At 39.2% G+C, this 18,320-nt stretch overlaps 1 protein-coding gene across 1 annotated transcript in view; it reads left to right on the top strand.

The window, feature by feature from the left end:
• TRIM66 (tripartite motif containing 66) overlaps positions 1-18,320 on the top strand; it is a 53,792-nt gene that overhangs the window by 17,390 nt on the left and 18,082 nt on the right. Inside the window, exons 4-10 of the mRNA XM_086613407.1 lie at positions 5,443-5,575; positions 6,216-6,332; positions 8,112-8,226; positions 9,588-9,734; positions 9,881-9,998; positions 11,317-12,206; positions 13,103-13,264. Of these exons, the coding sequence (XP_086469533.1) occupies positions 5,443-5,575; positions 6,216-6,332; positions 8,112-8,226; positions 9,588-9,734; positions 9,881-9,998; positions 11,317-12,206; positions 13,103-13,264 (1,682 nt within the window). The remainder of the gene's footprint in view (positions 1-5,442; positions 5,576-6,215; positions 6,333-8,111; positions 8,227-9,587; positions 9,735-9,880; positions 9,999-11,316; positions 12,207-13,102; positions 13,265-18,320) is intronic.

Genomic DNA, 18,320 nt, shown 5'->3' with positions numbered 1-18,320 from the left:
ATTCTTCTTCATAAGGAAGATGAAGGACAGAACAAAGAATAAACATAGGTGTAGCCCACTGATTATACTTTTTATATTTTTTTTTTTCTTTAGGATTTTGTCTGTAGAAGCCTATACTTTATGCTTGCCATAGATGGAGTTCTTTTAAGTCCTGGGTGCTCATATCAATCAGAGTTTGAGGCACTTGAGATATGATATGCCATTGCCAAATAGAGTGTAAACAAAAAAGTCCGTAAGAATAGTAATAATAAAAAAGCACAGATGACATTTAAATGTTTTCTGGGTCTTTTCTAGAGAATAATATATAATAAAATCCCTCCAGTCCTCCCTCAAATGCCCTGATTGGGTGGACAGTATGTTTTTCTTCTTGAGCTGATGGCAAGATAAGGACTGTGGTTTTGAGGCTCCAACTGTTTATAATTTCATTTCACTTTGAGTAAGGTTACCAGCTCATATTGTTGACAAATAATGGTAAGAAAATATACCTGTGGCTTAGTTGTGGTTTTGTGTGTGCTGTATAAATAACAAGATATAAACACATAAACTAAAATTCTTTCTCATCTTTTTATTCCTAAATTGTGAGTGCTGAAAAAGAAATGAACAAGGAGGTTGATAGTGTATATATAGGCTAGTTAATCTAAAAAATTATTTGGAATGTAATCTATGCTTTTTTAATTACTATTATTTATGTATGTATTATTTATTTAGGACATAGCTATCCCCTCAGGATATTTCAAGGAAAGCAAGTACTAGGATATACTAGAACTGATTTTTACTTTTTTTTCCCCCCTTTTCTGGAAGTAAAGCATACTCTACTTTCAGATTCAGTAGCCACCTTCAGTCTGTGCATGGTGCTTGTAAACAACAGCCACATTCTTTGTAGACCCTTGTAACCATTAAGAGACTCTCTATCCCATTGATCTTGCACCTTTAAACTGTTTTCAAACAATCTTTTGCAGTTTCCTTTACAAAGGTCAGTCTTTCTTATGAGTCGTCTGAAAACTAAAAGATTCCCTGGGTAAAGTAGGAAAAAAACAACCACCAAATGCATTGACTCCTGCCTGTTCCTATTCATTTTGATAAACAATGTCTTCCTTGAGTGGCAGCACTGAAGGAGCCCGGCTTCCCTGGGAAACCTGTCTCTCTGCTCCTTCCTTCATGATACCTGTGCTCTGTATAACGCACCCGATCAGCCCCTGCAGCACTCTGTCACGGGGCCCATCCATTTACCCGGAGCATCCTCTTGCTTCCTTCCTGGGCCATCAACTGCCTGCTGGGTAAGACCCAGCTCACGCAGCTGAAAGGCTGAGCTGGCTGCCAGACAGAACCCTTAGCCTGGTGACTCCTGAGGTCGTGCTGCAGACCACTGTGCCAAATTCATGTGATTTTGAGAACCTTACCCTTAATTCAAATTTATGTTTAGACATTAAGGGCATGGGAGGAGCAGGACTAGGCTGGGATAGAAAAATGCCATATTGTATAAGAAGAAAACAATCTTAAAGAAGCCTGATTTGGTTTTCCTCCTGACTCACTGGAATCACTGGTAAGTGATTCCCTGTGAGGGCTTGTTGGTATTGGAAATGACTCCATTCTTGTTTGGAAACAGCTTTATTTTATTCATCTCCATGGGATTCTGTAACATCTGGTAGATTGGGGAGGGGGATTTTGCTAGTTAGATTTCATTGTTTTGAACATGCTTATTGAGAATTGGAATGGGAAGTTATGGGATTGGTGTGTGTCACAGTTGTTCAGCAAAAAACTGTTATGAACTCCTACATTGAAAAACAGACCTTGTTTTTTAAGCATAAAACCAGATAAAATAGCACACACTGGACATTGCTTTGATTCCCCCCCACCCCGCCCAAATTTCCCACCAACATTTATACGTTGTGTGGTTGCTCCAGTGTATTCTTGTTAGCTGAACCTCTTCTGGACGTATTGTCAAAAAATCTAGTTCTCTTGTGAATGCTAGACTATCACTGCTGGTTATGGATATGAAGAGATGCTGAGATGTGGTTCATGGATGGGTTAAACTGCACTACTTGCAGTTTTTCACAGACACTGATTTTTTCCTGACAGTTTAAAGGAAAAAAAAAAAGGCAACCCAAAAACCCATGAAAACTTTCTGGATCTGTAACCACAAGATGTAAAAATATTGAAATCTGCTTCTGGAATGAATTTACAGAGCACTAGAGAACTGGGAAAATGGGCTGAAGCTTTATGACCGGTTAAGCAGCAGTCTTGGAGGAATAATCTCTGTAGAACAAGCCTTTCACTGGAAAGGTCTGCATGAGCACTAGAAATAAGTGACTTTAAGTTCAAACTTCTGTAGAGCTCTCACACCGCTTAGTCATAAAACCAGAACCTCTTCCTACCTCAGTCCCAACTTTCTTAAAAGGGCACTCAGTATTAGTACAAATTATTTCCTCATTTAGTGGAAATCTGTGCTTTGCAGTTGAGTAGAAACAATCCTTTTGCCAAAACTGCATTAGAAGTAAATGATCTGGTACTGACATACCAACTACTTATAGGCTAGTACACAAAAGGAGTCATTTTCTCTTTGCTACACTATCCTTTTCTTTCAGTCTCTCAAGGTTGAGTATGAACCTATAAAATCACAGTTTGAGTCATTGTGTGTTGTGCAAGTTGAGGGAGGACACTATTAGCCAAGGTGAGACTGTGTTGTGGTTCAGCCCAGCTGGCAACTAAACACCAAACTCTTCCAAGGTTGATATAAACTGGTCAGAGGAACAGAGATTTAAAACTTTCTGTTAATTATTTAAGAGATTCACTGGAGATAAAGAAAATATAGACTGTAGAAAATGGTGACTCGAATGATGTTAATTCAGAATTTTTGGTGACTGAATTTTCCTTGTTCTTCAAGTGAGTTTCTTTTCAAGAAGCTAAAATGGATAGTTGTGGTCAAGACGCCAGCTCCTATTAAAAACAGGCTTGTGCCCTTGCTTAGCATCTAATTTGTAGGAATTTAACTTATTTTAAAACTGAGGAGTGTAGCTCTGAGCTGAGTTTAAAGTAGGTCGAGAATACTATGGCTCAGTGGCAGTTCTCACTGGTATGTCAATTGAATCAGGGAATTACTAGTGGTAGAGGCTGTGGGTCTGTGTTGTGATTAGATAACATTGATTTTTATCTGTAGTTTGTATTTGAAATCTGCTTGTCTCTTAAATCTGACACAATACTAAAAACCCCACTGATTTCTCTGGGATGATTACAATCACCCAAAGGCTAAAGAAGCCTTCAGAGAGAGAAAAGTGGAGAAATTGTTATATAAGATTGTTACTAGGCTTCATTATACTTGGACCTTAAAGACTGCATCTCATTATAAGTTGGAGTTTAATGTGAATAATTTGATCTTGAGTTTTCAGAAAAACAACTTGCAATGCTCTGCAGGTGCTGAACACTTAGAGGGGCTTTTCCAACTCATGAAAATTGACAGTTGTTATGTGCTTCTTATTTTTCTTTTAAGATATGAAATCTGACCCCATAGGGGAGGAAAAGGTGATTTTTGACATCCACCTTGGTTATACATTGGTTATACAATCTGCTTGGTTACATATTATTTGCTTAGTTAGCTGCAGGTTTCAATGCAAAAGTGCATATTCGTAGTACAATCAGAAAAAAATTTCTGTTGAGGTCAGTTCAGTCTGTACCTTGATAGAAAAAAAATATTTGAGTGGGCTAAAACCAACTCTGATCAAATTCTCTCTTTTAATAATGCTATCTATTAGCATTTGATTCAATAACAATAAAAACCAATCAACTTTCTTGAAAAATAAAGCATGATACTGTAGTAAATAATTCGTAACAATGTAAACCATGCAATACTGTTACATAAAAATCTTGGCCTAATCAATCTATCACAAGTTATCTTCTTGTGCAGTATGTTAAGAAGGTGAAGGGGAAAACCAGTTGAACTGGAGGAAGTCAATCAACCATCCCAGAAATTAAATTTAGATAGCAATCTAAGAAGTAGGAGATTTGGCGTATTTTCTTTAGAGCATGCCGTGTATACTCTCCATATTTTCAGTCTCTTTGTCAACCATTAGATTTTCTTAGCCTGTCTACTTCTATATTGTGCATTTTCCAATTTGAAAATAAAGTGACGGAATTAGTGCTTGCAGACAGTGTGTCCGTGTTAGCGCCATAGTATCGCTCCAGAGGCTCGGTTCTATACAGGGCACTCTTTTGCTACAGGATGACAGCGTGGTCCCTGCCACAAGTTGGTTTTTTTAGATGTTTGGATAAGTAGGACAGATTTAGTGTGGGAAAATGGAAACATTTTTCTTGTTTCATATGAGCAAATAATGATATTTAAATAAGTCACGTTTTTATTTTGTTTAAAGTTTGTATCAATAAGTGTTATCTAACAGTGATTGTTTTGTTTAATTTCTCATATGTTGGTAAAGAATAATGGGATAGTGTCTTTGTAGGAATGCTTTGAGGATGCAATCATATGCTTTTCTTGTTGTCCCCATATATGTCCCTGTGTGCCAATAATGTTGATGGTTCTGTGGACAGAGGATTTGAACAGTGACCTGCATAAATATGTCACTGTGCTTTAGCATTGCTTATGCTTTTTGACCATTGTGAGAAAATTATGTTTTTCACCAGTAATAATGATGGATGGTCCTTACACTGGCTAATAAAATAAGACTCTGGAGTCTGTGTTTTTTTGGGATCCAAGAAAAGAGCTTCTCCCTCCCTACCTTAACTATTAATGTAGATGTGCTTGTGAATGTCTAACTTCATTGGAAGGGGTTTTGGTTTACCATGGTTTAGCAGGTATTTTTTTGCATTCTTTCACTGACAGTGTTCCTTCTTTCTAAAACAATTCTACCATGTCCAGGAAAGAAGGCAAGAATGGATTGTACAGGGCAATGCTTCCACTTTACATATCCACTGTCCATTCTTACTCTTCCCCATGTTACTCTCTAGAACATCCTTTCAAGAACATGTTTTAGTGCCTAATATCAGTATCCCCTAGCTGCTGAAGTTTATGTACTGCATTTACAACAAACACAAGTTCCTTGTTTCTGCTATGACTTCACGTTTATTTAATAATTTGTTTTTCTACATTTTACAGTACAGTTTTGTTGACTGATTTGCCAGACCAGGGCATTCAAAGTCGCGAAGCAGGTGCCCAAAATCATGAGAGCCATTTAAAAATCATGAGAATTTAGAGGACAATATGAATTTGGTTTGATGACTGATTTCTGAACCCCTTTGATATGCTCAGTTTGTAGGATGTATAAGGCCAGGAAAAAAAAAGTATAAACTCTACTTCATTTAATCGATGGTTCCAGGGTCTGGATCTTTTAAAAATAACATCAAGACTTTTAATAAAATTGTGAGAGTTTGGCAACTCTTTCTGAACTATAATAGTAATCCTTGTCAATGACACCATTGCTTTATATTCCTCAGCAACTGAAGACGAAGCAGGCAAGTTTTCCTTATTTTGTCCAGTGCATACCCAAGAGCCTCTCAAGCTGTTTTGTGAGACCTGCGACACCCTTACCTGCCGCAGCTGCCTTCTGACGGAGCATAAGGAACACAGGTACCACACACTGATTACTTAATTGTAATCCTGTCTAAAACTGTGTCTAATTTAGATTTCAGACTGTTCATCTGCATTTCCTGTCAGCTGAAGTTACAGGCTAGTCCAAACTTAAAAGGCACAGCAAACTCCGTTCAGTTGTCTTATGCCCAAACAGTGTTACACATGGCTTACTGTCCTCGCAGAATCGCTCGCTGCTCTCAGCAGTGTTACCTTCCCTCTTGTGTTGTCTGCCCAGATACTTGCTATGCATGCATATAGTTCCTTGTGGCTGCGCTCAAAGGCACGAGTTGAACTCAATACTTAGCACGGTTCAAATACTTCTGTTTGTCTTTATCAAAGACATCATAACCGTTCAAGACCAGAGTTACTAACACCTAATCGTGCTGCTTGCCTGCGGAAGTGTGGGAGCCGTGTAAGGGATTGTCTATACACAGTGACACTTTTCGTGAGATGAGCCTGCCTATATGAGAGGCGATAAAGTTTAGCTGTCACAGAGAATGTTTGTAGTAGGAAAGAAGCAGGGGATCATGTCCAGACAGGTATTAAGACAGCTGGTCCCCTAAACTTATCTACTGATAAGGTGATTACTTATTAAGAGAAAAAAAACATAGTGTGAGAATTTTCCCTTCTTTCACAGGTTCAGACATCTTGATGAAGCTTTGCAAAATCAGAGAGTTATCCTGGAAAATGTCATAACTAAAGTGGAAGAGAAAAAAAATGGGATTCAGGTTTCAGCTAAACAGATTGAAGACAGGTAATTGCTATGCATTTTTTTTTGTGAAAATGGGTGATCAGTAAAGATAGTATTTTCATTAAATGTAGGTTAACAGAAGTAAATGCCGATGCTATTTTTTTTTCTTGGAGGGTAGGAAATAATAGGAAGATTAAAAAATATCAAATTCATGTTTAAGTAGTACTGTCAGGTCATGGCATTGTAATACATGATTCCATAGTCATTATAAGACATCTGACAGCTGACTTTAGAGTTAAGATTTCTTTGTATAATCTGTTTCTGAACTAGAATTCGAAAAGATTAGAAATAAAGACTGTTTAAAAAGTACCTTATTTCTTCAAGAAACTTCAAAACAAGCTGCAATTCCAGTCAAGACTTGTATAAAAATTAAAATATTTCATTATATGAACTGGATTTTGACTACTGTTTATGTATTTGTTAGCTGTTGGATCGCTTTCTGCATTAATAAAACCCATTTCAAACACCTTGAAAGAGTATAAATCTATTTATACTCTAGTATAAAGTGGAAGTTTTTAGATATGGCTTTTGTGTGTGTGTGTTTGCTGACAAAGAACTTAAGACTGGCTTTTGGGTGTTGTTCTTTGGCATGTCACATCCAGAGGGCAGTGGTCAATGGCTCAATGTCCAGATGGATATCAGTGACAAGTGATGTCCCTCAGGGGTCTGTATTGGGACCAGTATTATTCAATATCTTCATCAATGACATAGACAGTGGGATCAAGTGCACCCTCAGCAAGTTTGCAGATGTCACCTAGCTGAGTGGTGTGCTTGACACACCTGAGGGATGAGTTGCCATCCAGAGAGACCTGGGCAAGCTTGAGAACTGGACCTGTGTGAACCTTGTGAGGTTCAGCAAGGCCAAGTGTAAGGTCCTGCACCTGTGTCAAGGCAATCCCCAGTATCAATACAGGCTGGAGGATGAAAGGATTGAGGGCAGCCCTGAGGAGAAGGACTTGGGAATACTGGTGGATGAAAGGCTGGACATGAGCTGGCAGTGTGTGCCCACAGCCCAGAAAGCCAACTGTATCCTGCATCAAAAGAAGTGTGGCCAGCAGGTTGAGGGAGGTGATTTTGCCCCTCTAGTCTACTCTGGTGAGACTCAACCTGGAGTACTGTGTCCAGTTCTGGAGTCCTCAGTGAAGGAAAGACATGGACCTGTTGGAGTGGGTCCAGAGGAGGGCCACAAAAATTATCAGAGGGATGGAACACCTCTCCTGTGAGGAAAGGCTGAGAGAGTTAGGGTTATTTATCCTGGAGAAGAGAAGGCTCCTGGGACACCTGTTTGCAGCCTTTCAGTACTTAAAGGGGGCTCCTAAGAAAGATGGGGACAGACTTTTTAATAGGGCCTGTGGCAACAGGACAAGGAGCAATGGTTTTAAACTGAAAGAGGGTAGATTCAGACTAGATATAAGGACGAAATTTTTTACAATGAGAGTGGTGAAGCACTGGAACAGGTTGCCCAGAGGGTGCTTCATCCCTGGAAACATTCAAAGTCAGGTTGGATGGGGCTCTGAGCAACCTGACCTGGTTGAAGATGTCCCTGCTTATTGCAGGGGGCTTGGACTAGATGACTTTTAAAGGTCCCTTCCAACCCAAACCATTTTACAATTCTGTGATTCTGTGCTTGAAGAGAAGTGTGGTAGAACTTATGGGAAATTGTACAACTTTCGAGTTCTCTGTTAACAGTTAGATCAGTTCTTGTAACAAATAACTACTAAGCTCTGAATAAATGACGTATATCAGTTGACTTATCCAGGGATGTGTGTCTCTTACTCATAGGTTGCTTGAAGTAAAACATTTATACAAAAAGGTAGAAAATCAAATAAAAATGGCCAAGATGGTTTTGATGAATGAAATCAATAAACGAACAAACATCCTTCTTGAACAACTTGAAGTAAGTAAGGCTAATTTCTTTGATACCTTGGGAAATTAAACTAAATTAAATTTAATCTCAGTACCAATGAAAGGAATATAGATCGTGAGAGTTATTGTCCCTTAGCTTATGTTTTCAAATATTTCTTTTATTTTCTGCAGAATTTTATGTGGAATCAATGGTTGACAAAGATTCTGGATGAAGTGGCAAAATGTTTGCTTGTCATGAGTTAACCACACTTCCTAATGCACTTACAGAGAATATGTGTGTACCTTTTGAGTACTTACTTACAAAACAAACTAGCTTCTGGATTTAATTTTTGATTTGTAGCAGACCGCTAGCAGTACATTTAATATCCTGTTTTGAAAATGCTCCTCTGGTCTACTTTCTTTAACAGAGCCTACAGTTTTGACTCTTCACACTTTGAATGTCCAGTTGGAGTATATAGGATTTTATTGTGAAATGTGCTGAGGACAAAAAATGCTATCAGAGCTGATCAGAATTTCCAGTTCTTAGTAATTCTTGGGTAATTTTAGCAGGCATTGGAAAGACAAGGCACTCGCTGGCTACCTTTGAACTTACATATTTGATTCAAATACGGCTACTCAGCTGAGTAATTCTTCAAAAAAGAGAAATGTGTGTTCTCATTTCAGTATTATTAAACATGAAGTAAATTCAGTGTTCATGTGTTTTGACAACATTTCAGTGTTTGTCTGAGTTATCTATAAGCACGACTGAACTGTGCATACACTCGAAGTATATGCACAGTGTTCTGTTGGAAGTGATGTAGTGAGCATCAAATGAAATCGGGAGGTGTCGGGTTCAAACCAAACAAGGGCAGATAGGTCTTCACATAAATGGTAAGTAAGTGTGGAACTCCTTGCTGCAAGATACTGTCCATGAGTTCAAAAGTAATTGGATAAATTCATAGGAAAATACACTGAGGGTCATAAAGTAGCCTCTGTTTTTGTAGTCCCTAAATCATGAATTGCGGGAGACTGGAAGACCATTCTAAGGAAATGCTGCATGTTTCCCTTCTTTTTATGTTCTTTCTTGGGTCTCTTCTGTTATGTATTGTAAGAGACAAGAAAGTGGTCCAGGTGCAAATTTGATCCAACTTCTACAGCTTTCTTGAGTTACATTATTTCATTAAACCAAGGCCAGAATGATGTAGGTTGTTTGCTCCTGAAGAAGTCATTGTTCTTCCTGAATTCAGACATATCTGTTGAATAGGATTCACTTTCTTTTTATGATCGGTGGTTTAAAGAGATTCTGAATAACAGTGTCCCTGCAAATAATGCATGAAGTAGTGCCAGTGATTGTATATATTACGTGTGTCTGAAGAATGACAACTAGCTTCTGCTGATTCACATTATTAACAGAAAATCACCAGTGAAAGGAAGCAGAAATTGGAGCAACAACTGCAAGGTGTTGTGGTTCTAAGCAGACAGATAGAACATGTGCAGAACTTCATCAGTTGGGCAGTGTGCAGTAAAAACAGCATCCCATTTCTCTTCAGTAAAGAACTGGTAAGAGCAATACTTATTTTCTCAGTAAATTGAAGTCGTGCACTAAATGTGAGAACTGTTTTAAGGATTTAATGTTTCTCAAATAAAAGATTTTTTTTTAATCTTATAATTGTGAATAAAATCATCATCCTTTGATTTGTCATCAGATTGTATTTCAGATCCAGCGCTTGTTAGAGACAAACTGTAACTCAGACATAGGCCCTCCTTTGAAGATCAGATTTACTTGGGATCCCTCCTACTGGACTAAACAACTGTCCAATTTGGGTAAGAGAAATATAGCATTGTTTATTAGGCAAGTGCCCAAAGCTAGACAAGACAGATATAGACAATACAGTACTTTCCTTAAAGGACTATCCTTTTTTGCGCTGACTTCCAGTTTTGTACCGCTTGTCATGTTCTGAAGAAAAGCTAGTGTGTCTGAACTTTCCTATTTTTTCCCTCCAGTTATATCAATTCACCTGGTAAAAGACATCGTTATATATAAATTTTACCTTATAAACATTACCTAAAGATACACTCTATAAATATAATGTTTGACAGTCTCACAAAATCGAGATGTGAGAACACAGCTACTAGTTTAGTGGGAACGCTGTGCAGGACTAAACAACTTTTACTGAAATTGTTAAAGTGTAGCATCACTGGTTATCCTTGACTTTGCCCGATGTATTTGAAGTTCAGTTCTGTCCCAGCAATCCATAGCTCTGTACAGCACTGCGACTGGCGGTCCTGTAAGGAATACCCTGGGTGAAACGGAATATCTGCAGTGGGCCTTGTGCTGTTTCCTCTGCCTTAACCAGGGGCAGCTGAACTCAGTCATGCCCATGCTCCTCAGATCCTTTGGTATCTTAGTGGCCAAGGGACCTGAGCAGTGCTTGAGACAATGAACTGGCACAAAGATGACTTTAAGACATTGACTGTATAATTACAGTGTTATTTATATAATGGATGTGCATACTGTGACTTTGTTTCCCACCAGCTATAAATTTCCAAACTGCAGTGGGTTTTTACAGTAAATCAGTTTGGTGGGCCGATCAATGGTCTAAAAGATTGGTTCTCTTCCCAGTTTAAGATATATAAAACCAGATGGGGTAAAACACTACCAGAAGTATTACAGGGAATAATCTTCTTTTGACTAAAAGCATGGCCAAGATGAGTTCGCAGGTCACTTCTATTTCTAGCTTTTATGATTCTCACCTACATAACATCAGTCTCTTTTATTTTTGTCACTTTCACCCTGGAAGCAGTCCTTTGTATTGGTGCTTATGGATGAGAAGATATGCTCATACTTCAGTAAAAAATGAAAGTATAAGCCAGATCCATCTGTTAAAGTAAAATAAGTTGAGGTAAATTTTTCAAAGCATTTGCTGGTAATTCAACCGTGAGCTCCGCTGACATCAGTGGGAGTTTGGTGTGATTTTAAATTGCTGAAAAATCTTGAAAAATTTATCTTGAAGGTATGTTGAAGGACTGTTTGGATATGATATTTTATGAAATGAAGACAAAGAAATGGCCACTCTTCACAGTTTTTATTGTGTAAATTTGTCAAGATTACAGGAGGGAGTAAATTTGCTGGTTTTTCCAGGGGGTTTCACTGTGGAAGGTGGACACATTTCTCACTCAGATGTGCTACTCTGTGGAAATGTGCAAGGATTACAGACCTCCTTGTATCATGGGCACCGTTCACCAGCATCGCAGCTGGAGCCTGTGAATAGCCAGCCACATCAGTTTCCACCTGCAGTTCAGTGTCCTACTCCTGTGTGTTGCTCGCACTGCCTCAGTGTACCTCACTCAAACAAAGCTCAGCCTTCTTACCAAGACAAAAACCACCATCAAAATTTCCGACAACCTCCTGAACTCCATCAGCAGCACTTTCCTCTGCAGTACAGCATGCAACAACATGACAAAGAGCAAAGGGGTGCGCCCCAGTCTATGAAGCTAACACAGTCGGGGCCAGAACAGCAGTCGCGGTCAGAGCCAGAGAATGTGTCCAGGAGGATGGGAAAACACTTACCATCCCAGCAGCCGCAGCAGACTGCACCCTTGGGTTACGCTGTTGTGTCGCATGAGGCTCAGCAAGTTCACATGAGCCATCCACAGCCATTCCGCACACAAGCTTCTTTGCAGACATCAACTGTGCAAGTGCAACTTGGTCATCTCCAGAAGATAAAATCTAGCCACTTGCAGCAGCCACCACTGCAGCAGCAGCTGCCACCAGCGTCACCACCATCAGGTCAGAATGAGAACACCCACAAACAAGTCATCCAGCAGAGCCTGGACATAATGCACCACCAGTTTGAACTGGAGGAGATGAAGAAGGATCTGGAGCTTCTTCTGCAGGCCCAAGGACAGTCCAGCTTGCAGCTGAACCAAGCCAAGCCACCTCAGCATGTTCAACAGACCATAGTTGGTCAAATCAACTACATAGTGAGGCAGCCAGCCCCAGTTCAGCAACAAATCCAAGATGAAGCACAAGTAAGTTCTCTAGAAGTTTTTCCTATTGCATTTAGTCAATTTAAGCTTATAAGTGGGGGATACCTTTGAGATTTCGTGTATTTGATTGAACTTTCTGTTATTGTCTTGTCTATATTTGTATTCAGCAGAGGCTTCATGCCTCATGCAGACTGGGCCAAAATTTTCTGTAAAGTGCTGCATAAACAACCTTGATCCTAAAGATCTAACCCTCTAAATAGACAGGGGGAGCTGCAGGCAGGAGAATAAAAGCATCATCAGTCCTCCTTTGTGAGTAGGTAACTGGAGGACTGCAGTTTTTTCAGTCTGAGAGTTATTTCCCATTCGACTAGTAACTGCTCTTGCTACTGCATCACGTCCTTTACGATTTTCATCGGTGTTCATACATGCTGTTCTGTCACAGTTTTGTCAGCAGGGCTAATTTCTTCCCTTTTCCTCTGTTGGTAAGAATCCTGCTTTTGAAGCAGGAATGGTGCTTGGTGGTGAGCATCCTGGCTACAAGGCAGATAAGGTGCACAATAAGGTGGCTACGAAACTCATTCAAAACAGTGGGGATTGTAGTGGAAAGGTGGCTGAGACTTCCCATTGTGTAAATTCTTTGGATTTCCCACCTTTGATAGCACTCCAAGTGGCTTACCGGTAGGGGCAGGCTGCAGGCTTTTGGAATAGCTGTACATTTCAGCAGCTTTATTGGTTATTTTTTTTTTCAAATTCATTAATATTAGCGATAAGTCTTTTTCTACTCATCTATCTCTCTACTTAGGATTACTTTGAACATCTTTGTTGTTTTAGAGTCTTTCCAGTCTTGTCATATTGTGTATGCTGTGAGTTGATGTGAATTTGTTACCATTTTTCTTTCTGAGATTTTGAAAACATAAATTCTCAATTGTGATTTGTAGGTCTGTGAGAGTTCCGCTGAACTTGATTCCCAGAAGCCTGTAATTCCTCTTGACAAAAGTGATAGTCCCTCCCTGTCACAGTCACTAGCTGAAGAAGCCAGTATCAGCAGACATGCCTCTGAGAGCACATTGCAACAGTCAGCTTTCCATCCGGTGAGAAAGGTATAAAGAACATTTTAAAAAAATATTTGAAAGGAAAAATATTTGATAATATTGAATTTAATATGACATTGGAATTTGCAATCAAATTGAAAAAATTAAAATACAGTAAAAGTCAACAAAACAGCTTGTAAATCTTGGAAGAGAGTCGTAGCTTAACCTAGTGTGTATCTCGTAGGAAGATGCGTACACTCTGCTGTAGCCAGGGTCAGCAACTGTTCTATAAGCCGGTAGTGTTTAGATCTGACTGGCATGATTGTTTAGCATGTACTGATAAATAAAGAGAAGACCTGTTTCTTCACTGAGTAAATTCTGTCCTGTCCCTATCTCTAGGGGTTTAACTAACAGAACTTGCTAACTACCATACTAACAGCAGTTAATTTGGAGGAGAAAAAAAAAAAGTCAACGATTCTGATAAAATTAGACCTGAGAAATATCCTTCAAAATAATTGCCCTGGAAATAACAATACTAATTATTACTGAAGATGTCATGTCTGAAAAGGTTGTAATTCTGTTATACTCCTTCTCCTGTTCATGTATAACCAGAAAATTCATAGATTTCTGTATCTCTAGAATATTTCATCACATAATAGAGCCATGATTTCATTCTTCCACCTACTGGGAGATCCTAACTATTGAAGAAGCAGCACCGCGTAGAAGTCTTTCATGGATATTTTTTCTTGAAATTTATGCATGGAATATTGTGGAGGAACTTGTCTTTCCTTACTAGTCCCCATACGGAAGTTATTTTATACTTTTAGTATGTAGCTTTGTTGACCTAATGTATTTATGATGCAATACCCATTTAGAGAGTTGTTGGAGATCCTTTTGGGAATTGTAGAGACATGGAAACATAATGATTACTGAGGGTTTGGAAGCAGCATGCAGATCAGATTTGGAAGCCACAAAGAAGCATGTAATTGCTAACTTAATCCTGTAGATGTGATGGAATTTGTGGATCGGGCTGATGGTATGACAACATTCTGAGATGACGCTCTCTGGCTCTGAACTTTCGCATGTGGAAGCCGATCTCCCTTAACCTCTGATGACAGGCCACAGGACTGAGGAAAGCTATGCATATTTTCTAGGATAGGGCTACTTTTACTTTAGGATGTGACTGTAAAAATTGAAGATGTGTATTTAAGGCCTCAGCAAGACCATGAACCTGAACACATACGTTTCTTGTAATGCAGACACACCTTCAAAGTTATTTGTGAAAATGAACGGTGATGCTAACCAACTAGCTTTCAGAGACTTTTTCTACATGCACGTTGAAGAAGCTGTCCTTTGTCTTCTGGACCTGTAAAGGAAGGTTACTCTAAACAGCTTAAACAAGAAAAGTCAGAAAGAGGGAAGAAAATGGAAGGTGATGTGCAAGAGAGAGTCTGATGGGAAAAGGAGGATGAAAAAAGAAAGAAGGGCTGATTCCTGCCTGTACAAGTTGAGAAGGCCGCAAGAGGAGGATAATCCTTAAAATAAGAAGAAGGGAAATTTTTCTAATAGTGCTGAGAAATGTATGCTTTTGTGCAGAAAGCACAAGTGTCTGTTTTAACTAGTTTCCTGGTACCTCTGCAAGAAATGAGGACATTCAACAGCTACAGTAACCCCATCTTTGCTTGTATTTGTCTCTTGTAATGATCTGTTTGGGATGAAGCCATAATGTGCAGACAGTTCTGGCAATGGCTAAATAGAAATAATGAAGAGAAACATCACAATGAGGAAACGCTTGAAATATATTCTTCACAAATGCGGTTTAAAGATGTCTGACTGCTTTTGCTGACAATTAGATTAAATCTCAGTTTAAATGGGAGATTGGTTCCTAATTAAGAACAAGAGGATGCTGATCTCTAGACAAAAATTTCTGTATAGGTGTTTGTCCATTTACTTTCATTTGGGCTGTATTCAAAAGATTTCATCTCAAGTTCTTGGTGGACATGGAAAAAGCGAGTGTGGAGAAGTCTAAAATACTGCACTTAGAAAATATGGTAGAGAAAATGTCTAGAGAAACCTTTTGCTACCTGGAGAAGAACTGTATTCTGCCTTTTGGAGAATAATTGTTACTGGGCTTCCTGGCCTTGTGTTGCAGTTCTGCTGAGCTGTGACAGCCTCCGTTGTGCACAGCATTCCTAGTGGAGTGGGTAATTCTCTGACTGCTGAGATTCTTTCATTAAAGAGAAAGCAGTGGGAACCAGGATGTTGCAAAACTCAGAATTAACTGTTTAGTGATATGTTTGCCAAGATCCATCAAAAAATAAAAGCTTTCACTAGCCCAGTGATTTCCTTTATTTTGGAGAGGGGCAATACTTCATTGCTCATGTAATTAAACATCTGTGCGTTAATTCTGAAACATGTTTGCAGTACGCATTTGATGCTGTTGACTGAAAACGGGATGAATTGTCTGCATATGGGATCATATCTGTGTGTGAAGCAATATAGAGCAGGTGCTATTAATAGCTTGGGATCACAACATTACTCATAAACGGGGAAACCACAAGCGCATTATTCATATCAGCCCAGCCAAGGGCTAGTGCAGCCGTTACACCGCGGCGTCAGGCACTCGTATGCCGTGTGAGTGCCTTGGAGTTCAAAGAACGCCTGCTCGAGTTATTCTAACGAGTACTGGTTTCTGACCCTCGCATTTAAAGCTGGTTATTGAGAAGCAAGGATGGAACACTTCATGCACTTCTAGAATGTCCTCGTGTGTCACACATCAGCGTCTACCGGGACAAAAATTAAATCTGGCTTCACTGTGCAGACAGAATTTTGGCTTTCCAGTTGTACAAAGTAGGGTTTTCTAGCTGGTGTTGATCAGAAACATAAGCATCAAGGCTACTGCTGTCTTAAAGTTCAGGGTAATTCCTATCTGTGCCCACCTACTCTATATTATATGCATGTGTATAGTAAAGTCTCTAAACATGCAACTTCATTTACATATGGGCTTGTTTTCATTTGCTTCACTGTTTTTGGAACATTAGTGGTGACAGACGTTTCTGTCTTCCTATGTACTCTTTCTCTGTGAATTGATTTTTTTTGTGCAGAATAAATGTTTCTATACTTAGACCATTGATTGTTCAATATAAGTACAGCACTTAGCATAACTTTGGGCTTGATTAGCACCTTTTAAGAATGCAACACTAGAAATGGAAGTTTTCTGTCTATGTGCAAAATGGATATAATTTTCTCTTCACGCTCCCTTATCAGTATACTTCACTCATGTAGCCGGGACCTCTGTTTTGGATTGTGGAATTGTTCCGTCTCCATGCCTGACAAATACCCAGCCTTTCCAGTAAGAATGCCAACAAGACAGAGGACAAATCTCAGAATAACTTTTATGATACCTGTACTTTTGTTCTGGGGAATTGTGCCAAGCTCTAGCAAACAGATTTTATACAAGTTATTGAATTGCTAAGTTGCAGTGTGAAGGAATGAGTACTCAATTAGATTAACAATTTTGTGGAGAGGGTTTCCAGCCTTCTGCAGTGATATGGTCCTCCTGTTGCTTTTACATAGAATGATATTGAATTATTAATTTGCCTGCAGAACTGGAGAGGTCATCTATTCTGTAGCAGAGGCGAGAATAATAAGGTATTTTTGGCCTAATTGTGTTTTCAGGAGTAATAAAGGGCATACAATCACTGTTTTGCTTACATGTACCTAATTGTCATTTGTGGCTGAGATGAGCTAGAGGTCTAAAGGCTGTACCTAGCATTTGAAAAAAATGTCATAATTACTGTACATCTACAGCACAACTATGTAGTTTGAGCCTCAGGTACTGCTGTGACAGACATCGGTGCTGTTGCAGAGCCAGCTGGATGTCTCTCCTCCTCAGACTCTGTAAGTGCACTCCTGTCTCTAGTTAGGAGCAGGGCCTTTACTTCTGGGAAGGAGGATTCCTTGTCTTGTGCAGCTGTTGGGCTGGGTCCAGGCCAGTGGAACACACTATACCATCCCCACTCATTGTAAAAGCTTAACTGGTTTGGGCACTCATGATTCTGCCTTCTGGGACACTGCTCAGTTGCGAATAGATTCAACAGTGTTTGTCAAGCTCAGGATGGGTTATGTTCCTTAGCAACCTTTTAGGGTTTCTCCCCTTGAGCTATTATTTCACCTTCTGCTCAAAATAAATCTCTGAATATGTCATCCCTGTGTTAGTAAATTATTGCTGAATGGCTGTATCTGTTCATTTATAGCTGTAGCCAATAGCAGATGCTTAGGAAAGGGAATAAGAAACAGACAAATATAAACTGATCCTTTGATGATACGCTATCCCTGCTTCTGAAAATCAACACTTTAGGGACTTTCCAAACTGAAGGTTGTACCCAGATAATTGTGTCTTGTAGCTCTTTGTGGACCCCTCCTCTGTGAATGTGTCTAATCAAATTTTTTCAGTCCATTTTAATACTATTTGTCTCCTCAACATTCTGCAGCAACTGAGTTTTGTATTGCATGAGAAGTTCCTCTCTTTGCTTACTTTAAGTCTGTTGCCTGGTAATTCAGTAGGACATCTTCTAGTTCTTGTGTTAGGAAAACCAGTGAATAATTGTTCTGTGTTCACCATCTTATATATACATATAATCATCATATACTTAGCGATATGGTTTAATGGGGATTAGGGACGGTTGGACTCGATGATCTCTAAGGTCTTTTCCGACCTAGAAATCTATGAAATCTTCATAATATCCATATTTTGTAGGTTTACATTGAATTTCCTCTCAAACGTTTCTTTTTGAAGCCGAAAAATGATTGCTGATCTCTATAGTGTATTTTTTTTCATGGAAGCTGTTCTATACTTTGGTCCTTTATGTCTTTAGCCATTTTCTGTATATTGTGTGGCTTTGATTAGCCCTTTTTCAGTCAGGGTGACCAGGAATAGTAGTCAAGGTGCAAGCACATGGAAATTTTGTATAGCACTGTAATGCTATTTGCGAATGCTGTTTGCAATAACTTCCAGCTTCTTAGTTCAAGAGCTCTGTTTGTTTCAAGCACCATAAAGTACCTGAAACGGGGAAATCCTAGAAAATATTCCATGCCATCCAAAGAGCACTCTCGAGAGCACTCT

The sequence above is a fragment of the Tauraco erythrolophus genome, chromosome 6, assembly GCF_009769465.1.
Source record: "Tauraco erythrolophus isolate bTauEry1 chromosome 6, bTauEry1.pri, whole genome shotgun sequence".
In the NCBI taxonomy this organism is placed as follows: Eukaryota; Metazoa; Chordata; class Aves; order Musophagiformes; family Musophagidae; genus Tauraco; species Tauraco erythrolophus.
This window is presented reverse-complemented; position numbering and strand designations above follow the sequence as displayed.